Raw genomic sequence first — 12764 nt, forward strand, 5'->3', positions numbered from 1 at the left:
TAGCGTTTGGCTGATCTTTGTGAGGAGTCCTTGCGCTTCTTCTCCTTTCCTCTATGCTCCACTGCGTTTCCACTTTTCCGTGCCTCCCGTCTTATCCGGACTGCAGCGCTTTGTGGTTGCTACAACTATGTGTGCGTGTTGCGCGTGTGTTGCTATCTCTTGCTGTGGAAAGGTCTCCCCGTAAATGTCTCTTCTTCCATCAGCGATGGAAAGACAATTATTCTATGCATCTCCTTTGTCGCTCGTACTGTTTCGCTTTGTGTCTGCCTAGCTCAAATCCAGTCGTCCAATGTAGGCGGGCACTTCACGTACGACGTATGATAATTGTTCTAACTTCTGTTTACATGGAGTAAAATCTTCGATTTGCTATTAGGTGTTTTCTTCCATTTGCATGGCCCTTGCTTTTCCTCTGTCTTTTCCTTCATGCTTCACCCTAAAATAAGTGCAAGGTGTAGTCGTTTCGCTGAATGGTTAGCTATTCTTTTCGTTCCTGTGCTTCCCATGTTTTGCTTTAGTGTCAATTTTGACCTCAATTATTAAGCATTCTGCTTCTTCGTACTACTGCTAGTTGCATTTGGCACTATTTTACTGTGCGTTTTCCTTTTTTTCTCTCTGTCGCCTCTAATTGCTGCGTACGTTTGCTCTATTCCAATCTAGCTGTCTATACTAGTGCTTCTAGTTTTTATTTTACCTCACATTACTCTAAGAACAATAAAAATTTTAACCAGTGGAGGCCCGTCGGTTTCATGTTTCTGAGCCCTATCGGGTGTGAGCTTTACCAATCTGTCATGCCTGCCCCTTTTTCCTTTTCTATTTAAAGGTTATTGCTACACTATTTTTTTTGCACTCTATTTTTTTTAGTTGAGAAACTTTACTGGTATTAGTACTAGCGCCCTTATCATTGTTGCTCAGCACATATTTGGCGTGCCTGAGTAGCAGCTACCTGGACCGACTGCATCGGCGGTGTGTGCCAGGAATTCAACTATCACAATCTTGGTTTTTTTCGCGCCACGCTCCCCAGCTGCCTCTTGATAAGCTCTAAAGCTGGCACATACTAATGATTGGCAAAACACAACAACAGTAGCGTATAGGCATAGGAGGAACGTATCAAACAGAGCGTGAAATAACGGCTCTATGACAGTAGCAACTGACCGTTTGCGCCACGCAGTTGTGCGGGGCAGCTAGCGAGTTGCTTAAAAGTCTCTTAACAAGCCGACTCGCCAGAGAAACGTCACCAATTCACTAGGTAATAGAAGTCATCTCCTTTGGTCCTCTGCCCCATGATGTAGTCAAGTGCATTCTAGTGGGTTTGCGTCATTGGAAGCCAACCGGCGTAGTGATTGCGCCGGCATTATGGAGCAAGTTAGAAATTGTGAAAGTCGTCTCGGCAAGATTAGGTTCACGGCAATTCCGAATAGTATGTCACAGCACCAATGTGCTCTGCAGTTATGAATGGGCTACGATAACCAGTTTCGAACTAAAGGCAACTACTTACTTGGAGTGCTTATGTGCTGCTGTGCCACACCTTCTCCCTGCGTTGTACTTGACAGAAAGCCGTTTGGAGTCAGCATATACCCTTTGTTGCCAGTCTGTGCTCTAACACAAACCACATGTCTCGTTGAACTGCGCTATATACCCTGTCATACAGCTTCATTTTGGTTGTTGGGGTGCTAGGCGAGGTGCCACCGCTCATCGACAATATCAAAGTGGGCTGCATTAAAAGGCGTCTAGCCTATCATAACTTCACAGGGAGAGCGTTCAGTTCAGGTGTGGCTAGTCGAGGTTTATGCCAGACTTCCCCGCTCCTGATCTCCAGGCTGAATATAGTTGCAAAGCATCTGCTACAGGGTAGGATTGATGCGTTTGCCTTGTGCACCGCTCTGAGGGTGAACGTAGGCTGCATCGTGTGTAGTGCTAACAGGCAAACATGGCGGGCCAATATAACTGCTTGATCATGATTCTGAGGGCCTTTTTTGGGATGCGATGGCCGCGTGGTCGCGACAACTGCAGAGCGGAAGGACCTTCCGCAGCTCGAATGACAAGGTAGCAAAGTAATACCATAGAAATAACATGCACGCAACACAGGAGAGCACCACCTCCTGTATACTCCACTAGTTGCAAAGTAATATTATGGAAATATCATGCAAGCAACGCAGGAGATCACCACCTCCTGAATACTCCACTAGTTGTCTTTCCTAAAAAGCGTTACCGCTGGCCGTGTTCGTAAATGATGTCTCTGTTGCCGTGAGAAAGGCTCTGATGTTACCTCTCCTCTCCGTGTGGCAGCGGCTGTGATGTCCTCAAGACCCACCACTCCAGAAGCAGATGAAAAACCAAGCCCCGTAGCCGTTTCAAGTCTCGTTTTAACTCCGAAATATTTCTTATCTGGGAGTTTTGCTTGCTGCCTCCTCAGCTCACAGCCCTGTAGGGTCTGGAGCGTATCTTAGTGAGCTTGCCTTTGGGGTGTTGGGACTTCCTGTCGCCTTGTTTGACGAAATTGGCCAGCGTTGGCTATTCTTAAGTGTCTCTGCTCGTATGCGCCCACCACATGCCTGGTTCGCAGGTGCACATAGCAACCAAATCGTTTGAGGGCACAGGGAGCCACCAAGAACGCACAGCAAGTTGGCGCTCGAGATGAAGCACTACTACAGATCCTCTGTGTAGTTGATGACTCACCAAAGCCCCACAATGGGGTGTTGTAGCTCTTTTAAAATATCGGTGTTATGGCTGGCACTGAATGAAAGTATGGCTTTCCACGTTTTGACAAGCTGCGTGACACTGTCCCTGTGAAGCACATGTGCGAAGTCACAGATATTCAAATAGCGTCTGTATATACGACCGCCAAGCTCGAAAATAGTACTACAAAAGAAAGCTCTTAGCTCAATAAAGAGAGCCTGCGGACACGGGGATAATCAAACTAGACAGGAACAGTTCGGGGATATTTTCCTCTCAAAATCATAGTCCCATGTACCAAGCAAATGATGGCGGCCATGGCAAAGGCAACGTAATCATCTCCTGATTGCTGTATTCGCACGCAGACTCTTTGCCTCCTCAGGCGTCACTTTCTTCTGAATCCGTTTTTCTAGTTATGGATGGGTGAAAGCTGCTAAAAGTATTTTACAACGATTTCCATGCAAGGACATATCTATTCTTTGTGCATTGTTCTGACCTGAGTGGTTTCTGGCTAATGTGCTACAGGCTCATTCCTGATGCGCGCAACATGTCAAAAATTGTGATGGCGTCTAGTGAAACTAATTGTGGAAATAGGCAGTGACGGCTCGCTCACTCGCTACGAATTTTGAAAACAAAATACAGGTGAAGCGAGATACTGCTCAGGGGCCCTCACACTTAGTGGCATAGACGGCCTAATAAAAAGCGGTGGCTGATCAGCATTGGAATCACAGTGCTGGAGAGCAACAAGATCAAACACGGCTTTTTCCCGACAAAAGGTAAAGCAAGCATGTCTATCGCTGCTAGTGTTCGTTCAGCTCTATCGCTTTCGCACATGCTCGCTAACGCACAGATGCCGGGACTGTTCTCACTGCTAAATGTTATGCTCCTAGTGATCAACCTAACAGCACGTGCAGAGACTAATTGGGCCTCCGTCGAAAGAGTTACTCCGACAGTTTTGCTATCATCAAGTAACGCCCATATGTATATTTCTTCTGAGCCATGGCATCGACGTCTGGAGAGGATTGAAGAAATGCAGTTACAGCGTCTTCTGGGCTACACGACTTGAGCGTTTGCTTCTTCATTTTTAAGTAGCGGTTACAATATCATTGCATTGTCTGGCGCTTCATCAAGGACATTTGGACCTCTCTTGGCTCCGCCCGTCTATACCTCACCGCATATCTCGCCCGCCATGCCTTGGCAGATTTGTTCTGTTACAACAAGGTGCATCGATGTCATTCCTTCAGAAAAAGCAGTCAGGGAGACTGCCACACTCTGCGTTGTGTCTTCTTAATCGTTTTTTGAGACATTTTCCGCCTTCGCGTATAGGACTTCGAAAAGTGCTGTCCTTTGTGTATCACTATATTACTTGACTTAGCCTTAGACTTCGTGAAAGACCTGAAGAGTTGCAGAAGAACCAAGGCAATGAAAATTTTGCTTTAATCTGCCGCGCTCAGCTGTTTTGGCGTTTCTGCTCACAAGCTGTGTCCTGGACATTTTCCTGACTAACGCTAGACCAGAAAAGAGGCCTGCTTCGGGCCGTTACAGTACCAATGCGGAATCCCCACATCCCCAGCATATGCTTAATGCAGCAGCAGCAGGGCGTCAACACTCCATTTTTGCATTCAACGTTTTTTCTCTTAGCTATCATAGTGCACCTTAGGCGTTTAGGTCGTGATTTTTTAACAACAGAGTCGCACGTTTGCCCATACCTGCTGGAAACTGTTGGCCGTTGAGGCCGTGGTCTGTTGCCCCAGTGCGTTACCCGTTGAAACTAAAATGACTCCTACTACATACTTGAATACTTACATATTTGACTGCATCAGAATGCTAAAGTTGTTGCTGTTGAGTCCCATTTCAAGGTCTACAATGGCCAGGCAATAGTAGTTGCGAACTACTGGAGACAATGCCGGTCCGGGGGAGGGGATGCCAGGCAATAGTAGTTGCGAACTACTGGAGACAATGCCGGTCCGGGGGAGGGGATATCCTCAAATGAAAGTGAACCGAAGAACTACAAAAACAGGTCCTCAAGGAGTAAAACAAGAAAGCTGAATAACAAACACTTGGAGTTCTGGCAGCAACAGCGCATGACCGCACAACCCTGTAGTTGCACTCGAAAGGCGTCCGCATTCCTTACAATCTACCAAAGCAAAGATGAGGCTGGGCAAATACAAAGCTTCATTGTTTAAAAGCTCAGCACGGTATGAAGTGAACAAATCGGACGCTTTGTCGTGCGCAGCTCCCGGCATTTCTAACAACCCTTCACTGCCGTGTTAAGCTCCGCTGTCTGGTCCCATAGCTCGCCACGCTCACCAGCCTTCCAGTTCTTCCCATGAAATTGTTAAATCGATAATTTCATGACTGGTTGAGAGCAATTTGTCCGAATAAGTGCGCACATATAACTAGCAGGTTGGGCAGGACAGGCACATTACGACGGCTGCTAATTTTCGCCTTCGCTAGTCACCTAGGATATGAAAATGCTGTAAACGAGGATGCAATTCATAGGTTTTTTTTGTCTCAGCAAGTAGTAGTATCGGCCCATTTTGTCGAACGGATCCTGACAAAAGGCGTAGTTTGCTGCATGCAACAGCCTCCATGCCGTTCAGGGCTTTGATATAAAACAACCAGAGCGATGTTCTCAATTGCATATGCCAAACTTCCGATGTTTATCTCTGGATCCAGTGAATGACTTTTATCCACTAGTTAGTCCTTCACGCCGCATCCAAGCAAGAAGCTCTCTCCGAAGATGACGTACGGGTCTGGCACCGTCCTTATGCCCATTTTCCGGCGCACTATGATTGGCATCTGCGGCATTATTTCCATGTATGTGACAATCGAGCTGGCGGGGAAACCTCTATATGCCCAGGTCACTACGAGGCTGGCAAACGTAAGACAGACGCAGTACTTTTTCTTCTCACCACGTTACTTGATGTGTTTCCCCCCTTATTCCCTCCTCAGTTTTTCACAGAATCTCTTGTCACAATTTTTTAAACTAGAAGTGGAGTCGTCATGACATACTTCAGCTTTTTCAAACGCTCTCCTTGCCTCGAAGCTATAGAAGCTGAAATATATGTCACAACGACTCTCTTTCGAGTTAAGGAGTTGTGAACAGAAATTCTGAATAGCTACGGAAACTTAAGGTACAACGAGTAAGACTGGTTTGGCTTGATGGTGCTTTCCATTGATGTGGTAACACTGGACTCCCATTTTCCTGAAGACAACGGGCTCTGTTTCAGACGAAATACAGCTTCCTTGTTAGCACTTCCGCGGGCCTCCGTAGGCGATGCTTGTACATTTGTCTTATGGTGCTTCTGGGATTGCGCATATGTTTGCAGATGGGCAAAGAAACGGCGGCATCTGCTGCTGGTGGGGGCCACGGCCATGGAGGCCACTGAGCCCGTGAACATGGTTTTTTGTAAACGACCTCTTCCGGCCGGTCTATCGCAGCCTTCTTGAGAGCCCTGTTTCATCTCACTGATCTGTTTTCCTTTACAGCGTTTTTGTATGTGGATTTGATTTATGAGCACGAGAAGTGCTTGGTTGGTATCTAAAGAGCGTATATTACCGCAGGCACTGTGTACTACCGGCCGGCCAACCAGAAAACACGAAGCCGCTGCGTCTGCTGCGACTTCACCGTCTTTTCATTTTTCTAGCCTGCTGTCGCGGCGCTTCAGCGTGCGCGTCTCCGTCGCCAAACCCTTATCGGAGGGCATGGCTCTGCGCACTGTGGAAAACTTTGTGAAGAGTTTAGGGTATACGCTGCCTGATTATATCAATCCAAAATAAATGCTGAACGTAAACACGGGCACTCTATAGCTGAAGTCTTCGCTTATCTCAAGTTTCGGGTTAAGCGAAGACTTAAGGCTCTTTTGCTTTTCCCCGGAGATTCTCCATTGAATAGTCACATTGCCTCATTTCTTCCGATAGTGCGCGAGTTTGTAGTAGGTTTGCATACTAGTGCATATCAAGTTATGCATATTGACATATTACGAAGATGATGCAGAGCCTAGAGCCTGACGGCATACCGCAGACACAGGAGACTTGGGGACGGTACGTGGAGTTCAACTCGTGCTTTCTTCGGCGATGAAGCCTAAATTAGATTCGGTTAACTTGGAGGCAAACAGGGCAATTCTTGGGGCGGGGGCTGCAGTGCGTCTTCCTTTTTCGAGGGTGCGTGAGTTGGAACCCTGGGAAACCAATGCTGTCCACAGAGGTGCGGGTTAGCGCCCCCAAATTGCAGCGCGATGGAGCTAGCATTCAGCGATACAAGTCGTAGTCGCATGCGCCTTGGAACTTAACTTTTTCGCTCCTTTTGTTTGGAGGTCATTCACACGAGCTCCCGTCACCGTGTGTTTAAAGGAGCACACGTACGTGTCTGAAATTTATTGCCATAGTATCAAGCACACAGGCTTCAGTACAACTCCAAGCCAGGGTGGATGGCCAGCGCTTGGGTGAAAGGCTACAGAGGACCACTGGCTATATGGGGAGTTCCCCCTGTAGGTTGCACTTCATCCGTGGGTTCCTCACATACTCGCGTTCCTCTTCTGCTGGAATCGGGTTGTTCAGTAATTAGAAAGTGGGCATTAGACCGTGCACCAAACGTCTACACAGCACTCCAAATTTCAGTGAGGGTCAGCAGCGGCCTCATTCCATAGGTCACCCCGTTCAATGTTAGCACAGGCCTTTCCACATTCCCGCAAAAAAATTGGAAAACGCAAAAAAATTTGCGATAAATTAAGTACGCTTCTTGTCTAAGGTATACTGATGGGGTCCTGTGGTTTGTCCCACTGTTTCCCGCATGGTTTGCCACAGCCCTCTATACTAGTTTGTTGTCAGCAGGGCCGGATATGGCCCCCCTGCTCCGCAGGCGCTCTCCACTAAACACCACGTTTAATTCCTGGCCATTTGATTGACTTGGCAAAAATATGGATTGGCCTGTAGGACTCGAGGTCTCTGGTTTCCCGGTTTAGCTTTTTGACCTGGTTCGGCGTTTTTTGCCCTCCGACCTCCGGACACAGGAGCATGGGAGAGTGATAGCCAAATCCTTGACGACGACCACGTATATTCGTCATTCAGAAAACATATTTGATATGTTATGAAGTAGAGACCAGGATTTCTTCGTCCAGGTGTGGTGTGGCATCCGTGCATCCGCCATTGGTCACTGTGCGCATTGCTCGAGTTGCACTTACACAACAAGCCCTTCAGAAATCGACACCTCACCAAATGGATATTTGCTCAGCTCAACAGCACCAGTTGCTGCCTCCCCAGCAACAGCCGCAAAACAGGCAGTCGCATCAGCGACAGTATCACCAGCAAGACCAACAGGAGCGGTGTCACCAGCGTAGCCAGCAGCAGCAACATCAGCAGGAGATGCAAGAGGGGCTGCATCAAGTCCCCGCTGTGCAGAAAGAGGCGGTTTCCTTCGCTCACCGAGCGGCAAGTCTGCCTCCCTCTATCAGGCAGACATCTTCCCGCATTTCAGTGCAGACTATTCCAAATCATATCCAGCAGCAGCAGCCCCACCAATTTCAGCAGCAGCATCATCCGACCTTGCAGCAACAATATCATACCAATCAGCGTCTTCAGCAGCCACAACAGCCACAGCAGCTTCAGCAGCAGCAGCCCCCGCAACTGAAGCAGCCGACTGGAAGCGGGACTCCTGTGAGGCCTTCCCACACAGGACAGCAGCAGCAGTTACACGCTGAACAACACAGACAAAGGATTGTAGAGGGCCAAGGGCTGGATGCCGTGGGTCTGCATTATTGTCCCAGTGCAGCAGGAGCAGCATCACGCTACACTGACGCCTCGCGAGGACCACCCAGCTGCTCGAACAACCCGCTGTACCCTTCGTATCCGCTGTCAGGGGCAGCACCTTCATCGCTGCCGCAGCCGTGGCAGCAGCAGCACCAGCAGTGGCTCCAGCAGCAATGGCTGCACCAGCAGTGGCAGCAGCAACAGCAGGCGATGCAGATGCAACAGCAAATGAGGAATGTATTGCCAGCACCTGCGTATTCTGACCCTGTAAAGTTAAATACTACACTCGTGAGCGAATTCGAAAACTCTTTGGCATCATGTATAGCCTAGTCTGTGTCTTTGGGCCTTGGCAGAAGCCTTCGTTGTGGTGCTGCTTCTGTTCAGCTCCGCCCAACCCAACTGCTGCCAATGAGGCTCCTTGGCGATCTCCGGTTGTATGTACCTCACCGCGAGCCCTTTTTGGGCGAAGGAGGGCAAGTCTGAGGATTATGAGTATATGAAGCATGGCACATGTTCCAGTTCGTGGAGTTCATGTTTCACTGCCTGTGCAGAAAGTACTTCTATCTTTACATTACATCCAGGATATTCTTTGCATCTGATTATTGCTTGCACAGCTTGCGCAGACGTATGCATTAGTGCTTCAGGAAGGCTGCCGGCCGGCTTTGTGTTTTTGACTCTCAGAAGCGTGCACATGTACCTCCTGGGCAAGCAGGTGAAGCACTCCGTGGCTACAGATGAGGCGGATGAATGCACGCGAGATGTCATGGCCCTCATCGAGGCGAGGGAGGTGCCAGCAGACAGCACCATGCCTCTGCTCATACACGACGTGAGTGAATTTCCAAGCTGCACAAATCAGCCTCAAAATTGGTACCCATTTGAGCGTCTACCCCGAATTCCATACATCTGTCTGCGCATCAAGATCTGGCTGTACGAGGGCATCTACATTTCATGATTTTCGGTAGGTAAGGACATTCTAGTTTGAAGTTCACAAAATTTGCATTTCAGGGTCGTGTCGTTTGCGGAGGACCTGAGGTCTGTCTTCGGTACCTGGCGAAAAAATTGGGCCAATATGGCATCGATCACATGAAAGATGCACTGCAAGACCGGCTGGTGAGTGCACTTTGCTGCTGTTAGCGAAGGTGCAGGCACTGTTTCTATTTGCTGCTGCCAAACTTCTCGGTGTGGAACCAGGATAATAGGCTTTTAATAAAAGCAGCGGCAGCAACAACATCAAGCTTTAACTGCATCTCAAACTTTGCTGCAGAAAGTCCATGTAGAACTTTACCCGGTGCCTCTAATTCTATATACGCTGAATTTAGTCTACACACATTGTTACTGTCCTGAGTGCAGCTCATGGACCTTAATACTTGGTTTAATGTACAACAAGCCGCAATCCAGTCCATCCTTTCTCCAGACTCCATGGCTAAAGATGCGATCTGCGACTACGTAAAGGTGGGGATGGCATTGAGACTGTGATGGGGCTGAGGGCTAACTTCACGTTCACGAGGTGGCACAGGCCGTCTTTGGAGAGTCATGGTGCATTTTATGGGCGCATTTGCATTTTTCGGCCTTTGTCAGTGCCAGGGACTATCTTGTGCAGGATGCGGTGCGTGTCGCAGAGCCGACGCCATTTTTACTTAGAGGCGGAGAAGTTGCTGGCATTTTTTAACAGCAAGTTTGCTTTCACGCCACAGTCCAGCGTCGACGCATCGTTAAGGGCCCCAATGGTCAGCCTAGACGCCTCCATCAGGGGGCCAGTGGTCAGCAGATTGCAGCCTTTTTTTCTTGGCGAGGAAGATTCCCTCGCTGACTACTTCTTATTTTCCCTGATCGATGACGATCAGCGAATTGCTGAGTGCCTCATCAGCAGCGGCAGCACTGAAGAGACCATTAACGGAGACCAGCAGAAGGAGCAATCACACCCAGAGAATGTGGGAGTAGAGATGCATTACTTCAAAGAAACCCCCCAGCTCCATGCCCTCTATGTAGCTCTGCTAAATCTACCCCTCATACAGGAGGCACTTCTGTCCAGCGACGGGCAGGGAACAGCCTCAATATTAGCAGCAGGAATGGAAGCGGCACAGGAGGAGGGATGTCCCGGTGCTTCAAGGGAGACAAAGGACAGGCCAGCACCATGCATAGCTACTGAGGCATCAACAACTGTGTCTGCCAGTGACTCCCCTCTGCAACACCTGCAGCGGCAGCAGCTTCTCATGCAGCAGCAACAACAGATGAAACAGTTACAGCAAATGGGTGAGTCCGGGTGCATGAACCAAATGTGGTGCTAACTTCTTCCGTTCACCTTATGCTCAGATGGTGCGCCAGCGTATATGTACCACCACAGGAACACGCGTAGTGCTCCTGGCTAGCTAGGAAGTCTGTATCTTCTGTGCCTGTATCCATGTTTCACCTTTGTGCGTCTGTTTTTGGTTCGACACCCGAATGCCATGCGCAAATTAGTCTACTAACAAGCGCCTTACACATTAGATCATGCTTGGCCGCAGGTTTAGCTGGAGCTCTTCCTCAGTGCGGAGACGCTCCCCAGGTTTATAACATACAGCCTGCGGGGGCCTTGTACTGCCTGCCCCGGGCTTCTGCAACTGTTGGAACGTCGCAATTAACTCTGCCCAGGGCAACCCCAGCGGGGCCCTTTGGAAGTCACTCGACCTTTGTTGGCTGCTCTGGTTACATGCAGCCAATGATGCCTCCACATACAGCTGTTGGGACCGCTTATCCCGGGGCCTATTTAGGGAGCTATTGGCAACCCCTCACACCTGGGGGCCCTCGGCAACCCCAAGAGAGCTCCCAGAGAGGAGATTGCACACTCTACACAGTCCCTAATCCTATTGCAGCCCATGCACAACAGGGACAGCAGCAGGGGGTCCAAAAGGGGCCACCCATACAGCAAATGCAACAGTACCAGTACACCAGTACCGACGGACCCCGTGGCGCACCAGCAGAGGCGGCTGTCAGCGTTGATGTAGAAGGAACTAAGTGACTTCGATGTACATCTTGTGAAAGCACCCACTGCCATCAAGCTCACTTCTGCCGGAGAGTTCCAAAAGCAAATTCATAGGGTACCACCACCTACACATCCAAATCAAGAAAGTAGTACAAACTGTCACTTCACGACATGAAGTATCAACGGCACCCATTGTGCTTGTGGGGCCCTTCTTCTCCAGGATATTTCAGGCTCTCTTTGGTCTCCCTGCTGTGCTTCTGTTGAGTCGCGTCAATACATTTGTCAAGTCTTTTCAAAGGCATCAAGGCCTCGAGTGCACGTCTGAAACTTATGTCCAATCGGAGAAAAATTGGGAAAACGTGCTTTTGAAGAATATTAACGTGAGGTGCAGTGCTCTTCATTATTGACAACACATTTTCCTCCTCGGTAGCAAGCGTCTAATGCGCGCTACCCAACTAACAAACGTGGAGTCTAGGCATAAATGCCTGCCTACGCATTGAACAGTTACTATTTTTTAGGTAGTTAACAACCCGTCTCCTCTGAGATTCTGCAATGGCACGCATGCTCTCATGCAGCAGAGGCCACAAACACTAGTAACAGCAGAAGCTACAACGCAACTATAGCTAGTCGAATTGTTCCCGCGCATTCGTTGGCCGTCAGTCATCAACGCCAGTGCAGCGTTATACAGCAGTAAAGGGCTCTCGCTGGAAGTTTGTTCGGCTGCAGCATAGTAACTGCCGCCGTACGCGCCAACAAATGGCCTTTGCCCTAACAAAGCAAGCCACTCGCCCAAAGGTGAAGACTTGGGGCTACTACTTGTCTAGGGGAGCGTAAGGCCCAGTAAGAAGTTCATCTGGTGGGGGTGCAAAGGAGAGACGATTAGGTCCACACCGTTCGGGCGAGGCAGAGCTGCGTAAGGAACACCACGCAAATTAGTAATAATTCATGAGAGGTGACATGTACGCCGTGGTCAAAAAATACATTAGGTAGAAACGAAATGCAAGCACATCCGAACCGATAGTCAGCAACACAAGTGGAAAGTGTTTCGGAGCAAGCACTATTTATTTGGCAATCCTGCTGTGGAGAAGCAAAAGCCGACACAGGCACAAACACGAGTATGGGGAGGCAGAACAACGTCACCTAAGCTTAAGTCTTAATCCTCACCGCGACCTCTGTCCTCTCTTTTTGCGTCTTTCTTCGGCCTCTTTTCGCCTTCTCATCATCTCCGCCTCATCTGGCATCGCCGACTGCCAGAAGGACGCAGCAGCAGCGCTCCGGACGTCTTGGCCAGGAGAAGCACTGAGAGACACCACCATATCGCTTTCGCTGCACGACGTGCATGAAAAGAGCGACGGCCGGGACTTAAAATAGTAGGGCT

At 49.1% G+C, this 12764-nt stretch overlaps 3 protein-coding genes across 3 annotated transcripts; 2 read left to right on the forward strand and 1 right to left on the reverse strand.

The window, feature by feature from the left end:
• Positions 1-5416: 5416 nt before the first annotated feature.
• Positions 5417-6065, forward strand: ETH_00022585 (uncharacterized protein; the record flags this gene model as incomplete). Its single annotated transcript, XM_013376863.1, has 2 exons — positions 5417-5557; positions 6006-6065. 2 exons carry the CDS (start codon positions 5417-5419, stop codon positions 6063-6065), a joined length of 201 nt encoding a protein of 66 aa, XP_013232317.1.
• Positions 6066-7893: 1828 nt separating this feature from the next.
• Positions 7894-10712, forward strand: ETH_00022590 (uncharacterized protein; the record flags this gene model as incomplete). The annotated part of the gene is made up of 6 exons (XM_013376864.1): positions 7894-8712; positions 8809-8897; positions 9106-9250; positions 9430-9534; positions 9775-9876; positions 10044-10712. The coding sequence occupies 6 exons, from the start codon at positions 7894-7896 to the stop codon at positions 10710-10712; spliced, it is 1929 nt and encodes a 642-aa protein (XP_013232318.1).
• A 1486-nt stretch (positions 10713-12198) lies between these two features.
• ETH_00022595 (uncharacterized protein) lies at positions 12199-12702 on the reverse strand (the record flags this gene model as incomplete). Its single annotated transcript, XM_013376865.1, has 2 exons — positions 12199-12295; positions 12551-12702. 2 exons carry the CDS (start codon positions 12700-12702, stop codon positions 12199-12201), a joined length of 249 nt encoding a protein of 82 aa, XP_013232319.1.
• Positions 12703-12764: the final 62 nt, after the last annotated feature.

This window comes from Eimeria tenella, genomic scaffold, assembly GCF_000499545.2.
Source record: "Eimeria tenella Houghton genomic scaffold, Eth_scaff41, whole genome shotgun sequence".
NCBI classification, from domain to species: Eukaryota; Apicomplexa; class Conoidasida; order Eucoccidiorida; family Eimeriidae; genus Eimeria; species Eimeria tenella.